This window comes from Heteronotia binoei, chromosome 1 (assembly GCF_032191835.1).
Source record: "Heteronotia binoei isolate CCM8104 ecotype False Entrance Well chromosome 1, APGP_CSIRO_Hbin_v1, whole genome shotgun sequence".
Lineage (NCBI taxonomy): Eukaryota > Metazoa > Chordata > Lepidosauria > Squamata > Gekkonidae > Heteronotia > Heteronotia binoei.
In genome coordinates, this window is record NC_083223.1 from 100308564 (window position 1) to 100325930 (window position 17367).

Consider the following 17367-nt stretch of genomic DNA (forward strand, 5'->3'; position numbering starts at 1 on the left):
ATACAATGTGTATATTCACTAATAATAATTTTAATCAATAACTTTTACATACATTCAGAGAGTTTATAGTCTGCATAGAATGGGAGGGGGTTGTGCCGTGAAGAGTAGCATTTGTGAAAGTTATTTTGCTGTGTCACAATTTTGTTGTGTAGTTTAGTTAACAGATTAATTTGTATTATACGGTTTGTAGCATAGGGTATGAATTGAAAGTTTCTGAATATATCAGAAGCTAGATTCCCTTTAGTTGAATGAATTAGGAAGCTCCTTTAGTTGAATGAATTAGGAAGCTCAGACAGTGAGTCTGCAACACTACTGAAGAACAGACTTTGGAGTGTTGTATATACATATTATTAATATGCCTGTCTAGCAGAAATCACTTACTGTTTTGGCTTGCAAGTCCTGGATTAGGTAGCACATTATGCACAGTAGCTCCCTGAGTGGCTGATATCTTCTAGCCCTTGTAATCCTTTTATTAAAGGATCAAGGGGGAGGGTGCACGTTTGAACTCTGCTTTTTAAAGCACTGGTAGTAAATTAAGGGACAGAGTTCTTTACTCTTTTAATGAAGGCTGACCCTTCCCTTACTACAAAAAAGGCACTGGATTAAACTTCTGTATCCTCTGAATTTTTAATCAAATCATTAAATTAGCAAGAGAAGTTTTTTAAACATTAGTTTTTAATAATTATGCACTAGGTTGAAAAAAATTATTGCTGCTTTTAGGGTTTTTTAAAAAAAACTGCATAAAATACTATCTTACAGTGTACTTGTCTTATATAAACAGTGTACTTGCCCTATAAACAATTGTTTGTTTTCTTTAACCATTGTTAAATTTCCATCCAATTGTACCTAAATCATGATAAAAAGGTTGATCACAAACTAGGATGTGAAAACTTGGTTTTCTTCCAAACCATGGCTCTTGTGAATGGCAGTTAAGCATTGCATCTGAACCAAGACAAGGAAACTTCCTCACCTCTTGAGTCTTTGTGCTGCAGGAGACCCAGGCTGGGGGCAGCAAGGCCAGATACTGCCCAGCAGTATCGTTCTTTGTCACAATCCATTGTTCCCACTTGTTTGAAGGCTTCCCTTATTGTCCCAATACCAAAGAGGACGCCAGCAAAGGTTTTAAATGACTATAGGCCAGTGGCCTTGACTTCTGTGATAATGAAGTGTTTTGAACAATTAGTTCGAAAATATATTATTTCCTGCCTTCCTGTTATTTTTGATGAATATCAGTTTGCTTACAGGAAAAATAGATCTACTGAGGATGCTGTTAATACTGTTCTTTATACTGCTTTATCGCATTTGGATAAAAAGGGGACGTATGTTAGAATGTTGTTTGCAGATTTTAGTTCTGCTTTTAATACAATATCACCCCATAGATTGTTGTTTAAGCTTAAAGATTTGAAGCTGTCGGACTCTATATGTGAGTGGATTTTGAATTTTTTGTCAGGTCGTTCACAAAGGGTTAAAATGGATGGATATATTTCCTCCGTGAAGATCTTAAATACTGGCACCCCTCAGGGATGTGTCTTGAGTCCACTTCTTTTCACTATTTACACGTCTGATTGTGTTTCTAGCAGTCTGAGTAACAAAATCATTAAGTATGCAGATGATACAACGTTGGTAGGGCTCATCTCTGAGGATGATGAGTCTGCGTACAGGAGGGAAGTTCAACAGCTGTCCCTTTGGTGTAAAGTAAATAATCTTATTTTAAATATAAATAAGACAAAGGAAATTATAGTGGATTACAGGAAGAGTAGTTTGGACACCCAGCCGTTGTTTATTGATGGTGTTATGGTAGAACAGGTGACAGAATGGAAGTTTCTGGGAATTACCATGAAACAGGATCTAACATGGGGGGCAAATACTTTAGCTCTAGAGAAGAAGGCCCAGCAACGACTATACTACTTAAGACTCTTAAGATCACTACAACTGTCAGGGAGTCTGCTGGTTGCCTTTTATCGTAGTTCCATTGAGAGCATTTTATCTTATTGCCTCTGCGCGTGGTTTGGGAGCTGCACGGAAGCAGAGAGAAGGGTGCTCCAAAGAGTGACGAGAAGAGCACAAAAGATTTGTGGATGTTCTCTCCCCTCATTGGTGGATCTGTATAATATGGCATGTAAAAGGAAGATACAAATGATCCTAAGGGACCATACACATCTGGGCCATTTGCTTTTTGAGATCTTACCGTCAGGTAGACGATATAGAGTGTTGAAGGCTAGGACAAACAGATTTAAGGACAGTTTCTATCCAAGTGCTGTGGTTAGGTTAAATGCAGGGTTATGAAGGATTATCTGTTTTAGATGTATTTAATGGTTTAAATGGTTTTAATGGTTTTATGAATGTTTAATGGTTTTATGAATGTTTATTTAATGGTTTAAATGGTTTTATGAATGTTTATCCATTTTAGATGTATTTAAATGGTTTTAATGGTTTAAATGGTTTAATGGTTTTAGATGTATTTAAATGGTTTATGAATATGTGTGTTTGATGTGTTGGTATGTTTGTGGAAGAGCACCTCATTTCGTTGCTCTCTTTTTGTTGAGAACAATGACAATAAATTCATCTATCTATCTATCTAGCAGTGGTGTCCTTACTAGCATGTTAACCTCCTTTGCAGGGTGCCAAGGCTCTTGCAAGGCTGGCAAGAATGCCACTGACCAATGTGTTGTGTTGCCCAGCAGTAACAGGCTCAGGCAGGGTATAGCAAAGCCAGGGATCACACTGTCTGCCTCTGCCCAGTGGCAAAGTCCCTACCAATTTGCTCACTTCCTTTTGTGAGGCATGAACCAGGCAGCAGCAACAGGGCCAGGCTTGTCCTCATCATCCACTGGGCTGGGAAATTTTCAAACACACTTTCTGCTGTGGCAAGTAACTCCATGCTACTTTCTCCCTCCCCAGCATAAAAGGCAGGCATCTTGTATCAGTTAATACTGACCAAGTATTTTTTTTTTAATGTTGCCAATCAACAGACTATTTCATGGCCATTTTGCACATTATGCAGCAGCCAATCCAAATCTATCTGTCCTGCCAGAGTCTCCTCTCCCAGTTTACCCTGTTCCTCCTTGTGACCATCCTGTGAGAATGACATCCCACTAAATCCTGAAACAGAGAACTATTCCCACAAACATTTAGGGGGCAGATTGACAAAGGAAAATACACAGCCTGTTTACAGCCATACTAATCCCAAATCAGTTGTGTTTTGATAAAGGGAAATGCAAAAATGAAAGTGTTGAAAAGGCAACATGTAGTATGTGTGAGGAATATTTAGTTCTGATGGATATCTCATTGTGGGAACAGTATGGTTTTTTTAAATTATTACATATTCAAATAATCTGTTAGCTAATAAACTGGCACTGTAGGGTTGAATGTGTTGCTTATATAAATGTGGTGTGAACATTCTTCTCCCATAATTTTGTATTGCTTTCCTTTTCAATCATAAAATCATAGAGTTGGAAGGGTCCTCCAGGGCCATCTAGTCCAGGGTCATCTAGTATTAATGTTGGCTCTTGTACGAAAAAGACTACAAGTTGTTAGAAAGCAAAACTGCAGAACAGGCAGTCCCTAGCCTAGTCTTTGAGGCCCTTTAGCAGTCATAGCATGTGAAGCTTGCAGACTTTCCCTGAGGCAGCCTTCCGCAGACCAGTTTCAGAAAAAGGAATAAGTCGCCAACAGTGTGTGATGGCTTTATTCATTGATCAAACTTTTTCAAATTCTGGCACCAGCCCTGTTTTTGTTGCTGACAATGCACAGCAGTTTCCAGAACATTAAGTCTGAACGTAAACACTAGAATTACTGAAAAATTGCTGGGAATTCATGACCCAGAGAACAACAAGAAAACCATCAGATTAGGTAGTGGCTGGCAGATGTGGCATCCTGAGTGTCTAGGCTGAAGGATTATGACTGGCAATGGTGTTCCAGCGAGAATTTAAAATATTCAAAACAAAAAAGTATTTCAAAGCCAGAAAATTAATTATGGCACTTCAGCTCTATTGAACCCATGAATACAAAAGACGGTCCCTGAAAGAAGGATACTCCCGAAATGAAATTGGACTGGTTCTTTTATCATTCATTGGACTACAGTTTAAATGTTGCATGGTTCTTTGGACAGTAGTTGTGTTGTGCATAGGATGGTTTGCTAGAACTGCTTACTAGCACACAGAAATTGTAAATTGTGGATTATATTGAAAATTATTTTCTACATGGAGTGTATATGTGTTGTTTTTCTCCAGTTTACCGAGGGGTGGGGCATGTACATGAAGTAAGGCCTGTGAAGATAAACATAATGTCCAAGCAAGTATACGTGAGAAGAGGTAGTTTTTCAGATACCCTAGTACCAGGCTGAGAAGGCTTTAAAGGTAAAAAACAGAACCTTGAATAATATCCAGAAGCTATCAGTCAACCAATGAAGAGCTTTCAGTATTAGTATAATGTGGTTGCCTGTAGTTCATGCCTGGTAGTGAACTTGCTGTTGCTAGTTTGGACTAACTGAAACTTCCAAATTTTCTTCACATTCAGCCTATATAGCCCCATATAAAGTACCTTATGGTTGTCTAACTTGGCAGTGAAAACTTCCTGCAGGTCTCTTCCTGTACATGAGCTCTAAATTGGTGCTATGAACAGGAGTGTTAATAAAAAAAGGTGGGTACCCCCAGACATCGAAAATGGCTTTATTTTCTTTTGGTTCTGTGTAACTGTACCATAAGTTCATGCTAATTTTGTCTGCTTGAAGGTTTCTCAGTATGAGGATTACCTCATCTTTAAAAAACCAGAGTAATGATCACTTCTGTTTGTTTATAGCGAAAGTAAAAATGTGGGATTTTTAAAAAGTGAAATTTGACATAACTGTAATCAGCTTAATGCATAAGCTTTGCTTTCAGAAGAAAGATTTCCATTAAAACTCTGTTGAATTTTCTAGGAAGATGTGGTAACAGGAGTTCATCTTGATCCAGCTGCTAAGGAAGTTCAGTATAATCCAACATACGAAACAATGTTCGCACCTGAGGTAAATAAAATAGTGTTTTTAACCTAGTCATTTGTTATAGTGTTGTTCAAAGCAACTTCTGAAAGGAATACCTTGTAAATTATTAAATCGTATATGAAAATAAATCTTTAAAGAACAATGTGACACCTATTATGGTTAAATATAAATGATGCTTGAGTACTTCAGAAGTTTTCAGACATACTGATCTGAAGCTAAGCAAAATTGGGTAAAATGCTCCCATTATATCTCGTTTTGTACCTCTGCAATGTACTTCATGACACATTAAAAGGTATAATGAAACAAACGTTACACTTTTGATAAAATAAGGTATGAACTGTGGAATTAAAAAATACCCTGTTCTCTTAACAAAGCAGTAATTTGCAGTACACACAAGATAGTGAGTTGTTGTGTTATGAAATTCAGGTTTCAAGTACTAAAAGTGAGATGGTCTGGTGAATTCATTCATCTCCTTGCCCCTGGTAGGATAATAAGGCTCTTCAGCACTTATGTAGATAACCCTGGGATTTTTGTTTAAGTGTAAATCATATGCATTCTCATTATGAAACTCCAGAAGTGGTAAAAGTTTTGTGGAATTTTTTTTTGATAGGGAAATAGTAATCATAATGAATCAAAGGCATGGTTTATTTTTGAGACTTATATCCTGCCCTACCCCACAAGTAGGCTCAAAGCAGCTTACAATATATATTCCAATAAAATCATATAATCATTGCTAAAACAATTCATTAAAGCATCAATACAATAATTTAGTCAACTAATTGCAGCAGTTACTAACAGCACAGTGGGTAGACTTCTTCAACGTCTGCTGGACTCATGCCAGAGATGGTGGGGTGCATTCTGCATAAGCAGATCACTGAGTCCAAGCACCCAATATATACAGAGAGCCATGGTTGTTTAAGCAGGGGAGGCTGAATGGCATTTGGCATCCACCACCTTAACTGAAGGCCTGACAGAAAAGTTCCATTTTGCAGGCACTGTGGAATTGCAGTAGATCCCGCAGGGCCCTGGTTTCAATCGGGAGTATGTTCCACCAGGCTGGGGCCAGGGCTGAAAAGGCTCTGGCTGAAGGTAGATGTCTGGTCTGAAGAGCGCAAGATTCTTTGGGGCATATATTGGGAGAGATGGTCCTGCAAGTATATTGGTCCTTGGCCCCATAGGCCTTAAAGCTTAATACCAAAACCTTAGACTTGGAACTTAACTGGTAGCCAATGCAGCTGGCATAGCACTGGCTTAATGTGCACCCATGCAAATGTCCCAGTCATCAGGCATGTTGCCACGTTCTGTGCCAGCTGAAGTTTATGGGTCAAGCCTAAGGGTAGGCCTGCATGGAGTGAGTTGCAGTGATCAAGCCTGGAAATGACCATTACATGAATCACTATTACCTGGTCATGAGAGGAGAGGTTGGGACCAGCCTACCTGAGCAGCCGAAGATGACCCTTATAATCTTATAACTGGGGTTGTATATTTCCTTCCTCTGCATGTAAGAAATTACACAGTTTCTGGGTGTACTACAAGCTGTCCTCTTTTTTTAATGCAACCTTTGTATGCTTGTAGGCAACAAATGTGATATTCTGAGACTTCAGTGCAAAATCCAAAGTAGGCAGCTATGAGCAGAGCAGGAAAATACTGTTTCCTTGACCAATTCATACCCTTCGTGGCTTGACAGAACTTGGCAGAATAGTACATCTGCATGTCTGAAAATGCATAGTATTCAATGGGGTTGTACAGATCTCACTCAATATCAGTTATGTGCTCTAAAATTAATGTTGATAAACATAAACAGCATGTGAAATCTGTTTATTAAGGTTATGCATGTTTGTTTTGTCTGAGTTTGCACAGTTGGGTCATTGACCATCTTTATTTGCATATGACCAGCATCTGATTATACAGAAAATATTTTTCTTTTTGAAATTCACAAATTCTAGAAAGCAATAAGCTTTAAGAAGAATCACACAGTAAGAGACAAAGATTTGGTAAAGAAAGGGCTTGGATGATCTCAGCTGTATATGGTTGTCAAATGACTGGGCTGTGAAAGCCAGTTTAATATTGAAATTGGTATTCCTCATGGAAAAACACCACTGGAAACAAGCAACTAGTATGAAAATAAAATATCAGCCTTTATATGTGCAGCTGTCTGAATCTTGGAAATCATAGTTATTCAAAGCTGGATGTTATTTTTTCATTTGAGGTATAGCTAATCAGTAATAATGGTCTTCATTCCCCTTGACAAAACTAATTTAATTGATTGTAAAGCACATGCAAATTTTCTGTGTTTTTCTATTTCACACACAATTTAGATACATTAATACTATTTGTGGAGGTTAATCTTGTAGTAAAAGGATGGAAGAGCAAGGGACTGCTTTGGTAAAAAGAAACATGAAGTTATGTGTTGGATGTCTCTGGAGAGTTGGGAGGAGGCAGTAATGCATGACAGAAATCTCATTAAGCATAGCAGTTGTGGTGCAACATAGTTTTCTATCAAAATCTGTTGACAATTCATTCCATGCTGATAATTTTGGTTCTCTGTGGGTTGTAGTGCTGCATATGACTTCTCATATTGATGTAGATAATTTATGAGAAGCATACGCCTTTCAGTCTGGTCAGTATCTTGGCAGTATTCCCATTTTGCTCTCTCTTTGGAATTCTATGTAGCTTTAATGTAGCATTTTAAAAGATCCTACCATAGATGCATTTCAGAATCTGTTTCAACAACCACTCCCTACTTTCTCCTAGAATATTGAGGTCCCATACAGATACCACATTTCTTTCTAAATGCAGTCACACTTTTATCCTCCCATTGTTTGCTCAGATTCCTCCCTGCCCATTTACTTTAACCATTTACCATGGTACAGCATTATATGTGCAGTGTAGATAACACAAGCAATTGTTAGTTTTAGCCAGGTTTATAAATCAGTTTCAAAGCCTGGCTGTGGAATCTTTTTGTAGTAGTCTTTTTCCATCTGAACTACCTTAGATTGTGGTTGTTGTGAGGATAAAATGAAGGAGAGAACAATGCTGTAAGCCACTTTGGGTTCCCATTGGAGAGAAAAGTAGGTTGCAAGTATCAAAATAATAACAGAAAATAGAAGCAGATGTAATGACCAAACCAGAGTTTTCAACATAAAAAGTATTACATGTAATATGCTTTGTTATTGCAGTGCGAATCCATACTTGTGTTTTGGAACTATCTGTTGTTAACAGTCATGCATAGAATACTGGGGGGGAAGCAAACTTTCCCCTTAGAACAGTATCCCATGTGTTGCAGATTGTTTTTAGATATTTACTATATTGCTTCATGCATGATATATTGCTTACATGATGCATTAAAAATATCTCTGTCATGTGTGAAGGTCATCTGGTTTTTCGTGCAGTGGTGTATATGCATGAATCTGCTAACGAAGTCAAGTGTAGAGTGGTCCTTAATGACAATCCTGTGCATATTGCAATTCTTTTTTTAAATACAGTTTGGGCCAGTGAATCCTTTTAGAACTCAGCAGATGGCTGCACCTAGGAATATGCTTTCTGGATATACAGAACCAGCACACATTAATGATTTCATGTTTGAACAACAAAGAAGAACATTTGCAACTTATGGTAAGATATGTCTTCATGTTTAACCCTTTGAGTTGGTCTGCTCCAATTGCCCATGTTTGATCTACTCTGATGGTTGCAAATTCTTCAGTCTTAGATTTTGCATTACTCTCCTAGAATTTATGGTTATGAAATAGTAAAATTTAAATATAATTTGTCTTAAATGATTTATTTCTTTATTTATTTTTGTTCCACTTATATTCCGCCCTCCCCGCCAAGGTGTGCTCTGAATAGCATAAATGATGGCTATTCAGAAGAGGTGTTGGATTAAGAGAGCTGAATCCCCATGCCACATTCTATTCAAGACCATCTTTACCCATAGGTTAGCACACAGTTAATTGCAGCTTGAAACCTTTGATTTCAGGCATGAGATGTAGAGAAAGTGCCTGCTTCCTTCATATACCACAGAATGAAAAGAAAAGGCAAAGCGTGCAGCTCTAAATTACCTTCTCTCCAGGAGGCTTTCCACGATTTGGTCATCCTTTTGCTTTCTGTACTTCATGAAATGTGAATTTTAATTACATGAGCTCTGGGAGGTAAGAATTAAATATTCAGCATGCAGTGCTGCCAGCAAATCTTATATAGCAATGTACTTAAGATTTGAAGTGTTCTTTAGTTTGTATGTCGCAACTGCAACTATTATGATATAATGGACAAGACAGGGACAAATTTAAATATAGATATAAGTGAATAGTTGTATGTTTGCTATCTCTAGCAAAGCTATTAGGCTCTGTTATTTCTGGCTATCTGGTTATTGGTGTAACTAGATTGCATTAAGATGGAATTACTTCTGCCCAATGCATGTTTCACACAGAGACCAATGTATCTACCCTGTAAATGAATGCAGTTAATGTTGCATTTGTTAAGACATCCTGCCCAGCTATTCCTGTTCAGGAGGAGTCCCAAAACCATCAGCACAGTCTCTTTTCACAATGGTTTCCATGGAAACTGTGGAACTATCCAGGAGCATTGTTAACTGGGCTAATTTAATTTAGAACCAGAACCACACTGCTGACAAAGGTAGAGTTATACCTGTAGTTAGTTCAAGTGGTAGCATTTGAAGCATGCAGAGTGTTATGCTTGTGGCTACACTTTCCCAGTTTTGTATTCATTTCTGAGAATCCTAAGTGCTTAGATCATAAGGAGTTTAGATCATAAAGAATAGTTTGGAGAGAGTGGTAATGATAGTATTACATTGTATTACTATTCTTTTTAGCCCTAAAATTTATTCTGTAGATAAAAATGTTCTCTTAAATAGTGAGTATATAGGTTTTACAAAACTAGAGCTAGTGAAGACAAGCGCACCTGTTTTAAGACATATTAAGCATTCTTTTAAAAAGTTGAAATCTCCAAAGATTCCCTGTGTCTTTTTCTGTGCCCATAGTATTATTACTTAAGTGATTCTGTGTGGTTAGCGACAAGAAGGTAGACAAACAAGTATTCAAGAAAATAAAAGGTTGCTAGATTTAAAAAATGAAGTGTGTCCTTTCTTTCTGACATATTTTGAGGATAGCTCCCCCATATAAGCTAGAGCCACTGCATAATTGCTCATTTCTAACATATACTCCGACATAATAGCTGAAATGGTTGTGAATGAAAGCAGTGAGAAAGGTGATAAATTATGCAAGCCTGTGTTTTTGTGCCTAGATTCTACGTTATTGTGGACAGAGCAAGTTCACAGGGTCTCCCCCCCCAAAAAAAGCTTTCGTCTGTTTGAAAGTACCATTGTCTGAATGAGCATACATTTTAACGAAAAAGTTCCATATTGCTCTGGAAACAAAGTAATGGGAGTGGGAACTGCTTTTTCAGATACTTTGCTTTCTTGTGCCATCACCATATTTAAGTTTCTCCTGTGTTCCTGTAGCACATTTTTTTCCTCCGAAGCCATGAGTTGTAGAGAGAGGGTTGAAAGCACATCTTCTCTCACCAAAACTTCAAGCTTCTTTGCGGGAATACATTTCGTGCCTAAAATGTTGCTAACATGACAAAGGCTGCATTGTTCAAATTGCTTCAGATTTATAAAAAATACACTGTCATGTTGGCAGCAAGAGACAGCAGGAAATAATAAATTTAGTTCATCCAGACCATGGGATGTCTTCCAGGCCTGTCTACATGAAGCACTGTCACAGTGCTAGTTGCTGGTTATATTGCCCTGTTATTAATGTAACACCATAGAACATAATCAGAGAAGTTTATTAGAAGAAAATTGGGAAAGAAAACAGAGATCCAGCCTCTCTCCCAGTATTCATTTTTGAATCTGTATATTATTCCTCACGTTAGAGTACATGAGTAGTGTGCTGGAAGATTTGCTTGAGTAGAATAATTCCTTTCAAAACCAGCTGAAAGATGGCCATATCCTGCTGCCTCATCTGTGGGCATTTTTGGAATTCTGAGAAAAGGAGAGAATATCCAGCTCCCCAGTGGCTTGCCCCCTTGACACCCAATCATAAAATGTTTGGAGCTTCTAAGGCAAGTGGTTTGTTATAACAGAGGTAGCACTTCCTACAGATGCAAAGGAAGTATCCTCTGGGCTGTGCTAAAATTTCTCTTAGGAGGTGCAAGGAAGCTGGGACTGGTTCTTTGCTTTAGAAAAATGACATTGCTTCCTTTCAGCTTCCAAAGAAGTAGAATGGTTTGCTCTGTTGTGCTATAGAGACTGCCAAGCCCAAAAGCATACGAAACTGAGTCTGTGGCCAAGCTGAGGGGATATGCCTGCGACTGATCTGTCCAGGATGAGCTCAGTCAATCAGTTGGGAGACGTCAAAAGCTTCCTGTGCTTTTCTGTTCCTTTCAAGACTCTCAGTACAGAGATGTGGGGGTAGAAAAAAATTGAGATTTCCCAGTACTGCATTTTTCTGTGGGAAATTCTTTATATTGGTTCATTATATTTGTGGTTTCATAAAATCAATAACAGTGAATTGATGCCATTGCAATATTAAGCAAGCTTGAAAATTACAAAGATAATCAAGATAATATAATCAATATTTTCCAGGTGTTATTCCTAGGAATGGTATGAGAAAGAACACGTATGTTGATTTGTAAAATGTGGGGGGGGGGGGGATAACAAGTGTAATAATCCAAATGTTTTAAAAAAATCAGATTTTCTTTTATTTACACCTGCTCGGCTGTGCAGGTCAAATCAAAGATGAAGTTCTTCTTTAGAGGTCTCTTCTTACATGGTGGAACTTGCTTGAATATAACACTTAAACAGTACTTGATTTATTTGTTTTCATAATCAAGCATTTCAACTTTTTGCTGTGGGTACTTTAAAAATTTTGTTTACTAAATATAAGTAGAAGTAAATATGCTCAATCTGATAATGTTCAGTTTTGGGCATCAGAAAGTTTTCCAGTTCATCTTTTTCTGGAAAAAAATACAGGTCACTGATTTTATCCCCAAGACTCAAGAAGTAGTCACAAGGAAACACATCAGTGGGTGTCATGGCACATGCAGTCTGCACATTGAGGGTCACTGCTTTTCAGTCATTCAGTAGGGTGAATCTTTGCTCTCATTTAGTGAAGAAATGCTTTATTGGAGAGTTGTGGAAGGAGAGCAGAGCCCTCATTCTTTCTGTCTGTTTCATGCTAGCAGCTGACTACTTTACCTCTGCCTTGGCTTTAAAAATGGGGTTCCATCTGGAGAGGACAGTGCAGTTAGGTGGGCATATTTTTTTTTAATCTGTCACCTAAATTCAGAAAATATTTGTTAATATTATTCAGGCAATACATTTTGGGTAGATGAATTTTAGATCTTATTTATGTTATACCTGGTTTGGATATATGAAGGGAAAATAAATTGTAGTTTTTCTTACATATGCAGACCTGATTTGGGTGTATGGAGGAAGAAATAAGTAGAGGGCTTTAAGTTGGTACGTATCACACAAAAGAACGTCTAGCTTAAAACAGCAGGTTTTCCCTTACAGCTGTGTTTGGAAGTCTGTCAGTACGGAAGATAGGAATCTCTTTCACATTCTCAGTATAAAGTAAGAATTGTTCAGAGCCCTTTTTATAAGGGAAAAATGCTGAACCAAATGCAGCTTGTCTATAGAAAACACAGCTCCCCCTGAAAATTAAATCTCACCCAGTGGCTCCATTCATGATCACTTGTTTTGAGAGAGCAACAGCTAAACAAATAGTCCTAGAGACAGCATCAATACAGTGGGAGGACAACTAAGCTGCTGTATTGATTCTGACATGCATCCAAATTGGCATTTCTGCCTTCTTTAAAGATAATCTGTGAAACTGAGTCCACTGGAAAATTGGCTCATTTTCACCATGTAAAGACCTCACTTGGAGTAAAACTGTGTTTCAAAGTGCTCCACATACTTGAATAGAAATTGCTTTATTATAGTAAATTTCAAATAATCCTGTGGTGTTTGCTGCACTCTGTCTTGCTAACAGTTCATGAAAACCCACCCAACTAGCAGTGACATGGTGTGGAAAATATTCTGGAACATTTTTGAGTGTTATATTTTTCTGTGGAAAATTTTCTGCTGCACATAGTAAATATAGACTGCTATAATTGTTGGGGCTGTTGTGCTGCAATGCAATCAAGTTAGGTGGGCTAAATATGAGATATGATGCCATGTATGTGATTCAGGTATCTAGAAGGTATATTTGCCTTCTTTTGCTAACATTGTTAACATGTTGCTAACATTATTTAAATTAGAATAGGAAAATTTTATCATTCAGATTTGTCACTGTTTATGGCAGTGGAACAGAGGGAAAGGATAAGCGGGCAAGTACTGCCTCTCTTTGGGAGCAATGGCAGCTGCCATGTAGCACTTTACATCCTTGTGAGAGGCATGTTACAATAGTGGCCGTGTTACAGAGGATATTTAATTGTATATTGTTGTCTTTTGGCTTAAAAGCTCACAGGAAGGTGGTTGTTTTTTCTGTTTATTCCAGTCAGATTGCTGTTGCAAAGCTGGGGTGCTTTGAAACAGTTAGTCCTTAGAAACCAGCAAGACTTTTGGGGTATTAGTTTCAAGAGTCAATGCTCACTTCAGATACAAGTCAGAATGGAGATCTGAGTCCTTATATCCCAGTTAGAAGGTGGGAGGGGTGCCGCAAAGGAGGAACTCAGGATATAGAGTGGTGGTATGCAACCCCCCCCCCCCCCAAATATTTTTTGGGTTCAAGTATATTGAACCCAAAAAATATTGGTATTTCCCAGTATTAGTATATTGAACCCAAAAAATATTGGTATTTCCCAGTATTTCTGAATCTGGTATGGTATTCATATTCAGTAAATATTTGGGATTTCTGAAATTTTTAGGTTCCATTATAAGCTATACATTGTTAACATGTTGCTAACATTATTTAAATTGTTTATTTAATTAGAATAGGAAAATTTTATCATTCAGATTTATAGTCAGTGGTCTCCATAGGGCATAATGAAGAATTGATCCAGGAGTATCTGAATTTTCAGCATAGCTGCTGGTGCCTGTCCCCCAAAAAACTCATGAAGTTTCAGAAAGATTGGGCTAGGGGGGTCCAATTCTGTGAGCCTCAAAAGGTGTCCCCATCCTCCATTATTTCCGGTGGAGGGGGGGAAGGGTATTTAAAGGGAACATGGTCCCTTTAAATGCCTTTTGCAAGCTGCGCCATGAATGAACTCTGAAGCAGCTAGTTCACCTGGAAGGTGTTTAAAGGGAAGGCAGTCCCTTTAAGCACCAGCTTTTCAGGATTTCTTGGGCTAGGCCATTTCAGATGACTTTAGACAATACCAAGCTTTATATTCGGTTTAAAAAATACCTGGAAAATACCATTAAGTTGTTTTTCAGGTATTTTTTCAGCTTGTTATTGCTGAGTGTACACTCCTTAATGCAGAGTGTACACTCCTTAATGCATACAATGTGCACTGTAATCAGCTTGATTAGAACAGCAGAGAAATGCTTAGGGGTAGAAAACTAGTATCTATTGTGATGTACCCTGGTGTCTTATGTCCCCTGTTCAGGGTGCTGTGGGTGTGCAGTTCTCATTTCTGTGACTAGGGAAACACTTTTCTGTGTCTTGGGCTATAGAGGTTTTAAGAAAACTTCTACTTTCAGCTGGAAAAACACCCCCAGACTGGGAACAATATTAAATCTGTTAACATTTGCTGAAAGCTTTTTGAGAATGTGTCTCCTACCCAATAATATAAATGCATTGATAAATTCTAGAGTGATCTGTGACTCATAGCTGTCACATTGATGTATTGGTACCTAGCAATAAATGCTTTGGAAGTGGGGAATGATGTGAGCTTCTTTGTTTCAGTTTATTTCAGTTTATATCCCGCCCTTCCCACCGAGGCGGTTCAGGGTGGCTCGCAACATATAAAATCTAACATAGAGTTTGGTTTTAAAAATTCATCAATTTGCAACAATTTAAAACAGTAAAATAAAAAACATATAGAACAAAGGATCTGCCAAAGTGCTATACTACAACTTTCCATAAAGTTTCCAATGTCAGTTAATTATAGGCCAGCCGGAAAAGGGCTGTCTTACAGGCCCTGCACCGGCAAGGAGCCATACCGAAAAGGCCCTGTCCCCGGTGGATTTCCGACGGGCCTTCTTTGGCCCGGGGATTACAAGCAGGTTTTGAGAGCTCTATCTCAGTACTCTCTGGGGAACATGTGGGGAGAGACGGTCCCTAAGGTAGGCAGGTCCTAGGCCATATAGGGCTTTAAAGGTAATAACCAGCACCTTGTACTGGACTCGGTATATTATTGGCAGCCAGTGCAGATCCCGGAGCCCCGGCAGAATGTGCTCCCATCTTGGGAGCCCTAATAACAGCCGGGCAGCAGCATTCTGCACTAACTGCAACTTCCGGGTTTGGCACAGGGGCAGCCCCATGTAGAGGGCATTACAATAGTCCAACCTTGAGGTGACCGTGTCATGAATCACCGTTGCTAGATCGTCATGCTCCAGGAAAGGGGCCAGCTGCCTCGCCCGCCTAAGATGAAAAATGCGGACTTGGCAGTGGCTGCTATTTGAGCCTCCATTGTTAGGGAAGGCTCCAATAGTACCCCTAAACTCTTGACATTGTGCGCCGCTGTCAGTGGCAGACCGTCAAAAACTGGCAGGGGGATTTCCCCTCCTGGGCCACGACGACCCAAGCAAAGGACCTCTGTCTTCGCCGGATTCAGCTTCAATCCACTCAGCCTGAGCCACCTAGCCACAGCCTGTAACGCCTGGTCCAAATTTTCTGGGGCACATGCAGGCCAGCCAGCCATAAGTAGATAGAGCTGGGTGTCATCAGCGTACTGATGACAACCCAACCCATACCTTTGGACAATCTGGGCAAGGGGGCGCATGTAGATGTTAAACAACATCGGGGAAAGCACTGTCCCCTGAGGCACTCCGCAATCAAGCGTGTGTCTCCGGGACAGTTCACCCCCAATCGCCACCCTTTGTCCCCGACCATCAAGGAAAGAGGAAAGCCATTGTAAGGCCAGCCCCTGAATCCCCACGTCGGCGAGGCAGCAAGTCAGCAACCAATAGTCAACCATATCGAACGCTGCCGATAGGTCCAACAACATCAGCACCGCTGAGCCGCCTCTATCCAGATGCCGTTGAAGGTCATCCACCAGGGCAACCAACACTGTCTCTGTCCCATGGCCCGGGCGAAAGCCAGACTGATGGGGATCAAGAACAGAAGCATCCCCCAGGAAACTCTGTAGCTGCAACGCCACTGCCCTCTCGATAAGTTTGCCCAAAAAGGGCAAATTCAAGACCGGTTGATAATGTGCCAATTCAGCCGGGTCTAACGTTGTTTTTTTCAAGAGGGGGCGGACCACCGCCTCTTTAAGCGGTATTGGAAAATGCCCTTCCATTAGGGATCTACCGCATTTTTCGGACTATAAGACGCACTCCCCCCCCCAAAAAAAAAGTGTGGGGGGAAGTGTGTGCATCTTATGGTCCGAAGGTACGTACCTTCGGGGGGAGGGCGATCTGCTGCCTCTTCCTCCGATCCGGCGCTTCCCCCGCGCCTGCCTGCCTGGCTCTATCTTCTTCAGGCAAGCGCTGGGATCGCTCCACGTGGCCCCAGCGCTTCGCAAGCGGCGGCTGCGGAGGGGGCAGCGTGCTTCCTCCTTGCCTGTGTGCCTGGCTTCAGCTGTGATGTTTAAAGCAAGCGCTGGGATCGGAGGGGGGAGGGAGCGATCCCAGTGCTTGCTTTAAACATCACAGCTGAAGGCAGGCACACAGGCAAGTAGGAAGCACCCGCCACCTCCGCAAACCCAGCGCTTTGCGAGTGCCGGCTGTGGAGAGGGCAGCGTGCTTTCTCCTTGCCTGTGTGCCTGGCTTCAGCTGTGATGTTTAAAGCAAGCGCTGGGATCGCTCCCTCCCCCCCTCCGATCCCAGCGATTGCTTTAAACATCACAGCTGAAGCCAGGCACACAGGCAAGGAGGAAGCATGCTGCCCCCTCCGCAGCCGGCGCTTGCGAAGCACTGGGGCCACGTGGAGCGATCCCAGCGCTTGCCTGAAAAAGATGGAACCAGGCAGGCGTGGGGGAAGCGCCGGATTGGAGGAAGAGGCAGTGGATAGCCCCCCAGGAGGAAGGTGCGTCCTATCCTCTGGAGCGCCTTATGGTGCGAAAAATACGGTGTTTATGATATCCCGTACAGGATATCTAAGCTCCCTCTGACAGGTTTTAATAAGTCAGGAGGAGCACGGGTCCAGATTGCAAGTTGTTGGGCGTGCAGATAAGAGGATCCTGTCAACTTCCTCCAGGCTGAGAGTATCGAAGCCATCCAGAACACGATCTGAAGACAGGCACGGAGCCTTGGGTTC

The 17367-nt window shown here is 40.4% G+C and overlaps 1 protein-coding gene across 1 annotated transcript in view; it reads left to right on the top strand.

Annotated features, from left to right (window-relative positions):
- Positions 1-17367, top strand: part of CDC40 (cell division cycle 40) — a 71931-nt gene that overhangs the window by 19097 nt on the left and 35467 nt on the right. The window contains exons 2-3 of the mRNA XM_060238125.1: positions 4919-5005; positions 8467-8596. Coding sequence (XP_060094108.1) covers positions 4919-5005; positions 8467-8596 — 217 coding nt within the window. The remainder of the gene's footprint in view (positions 1-4918; positions 5006-8466; positions 8597-17367) is intronic.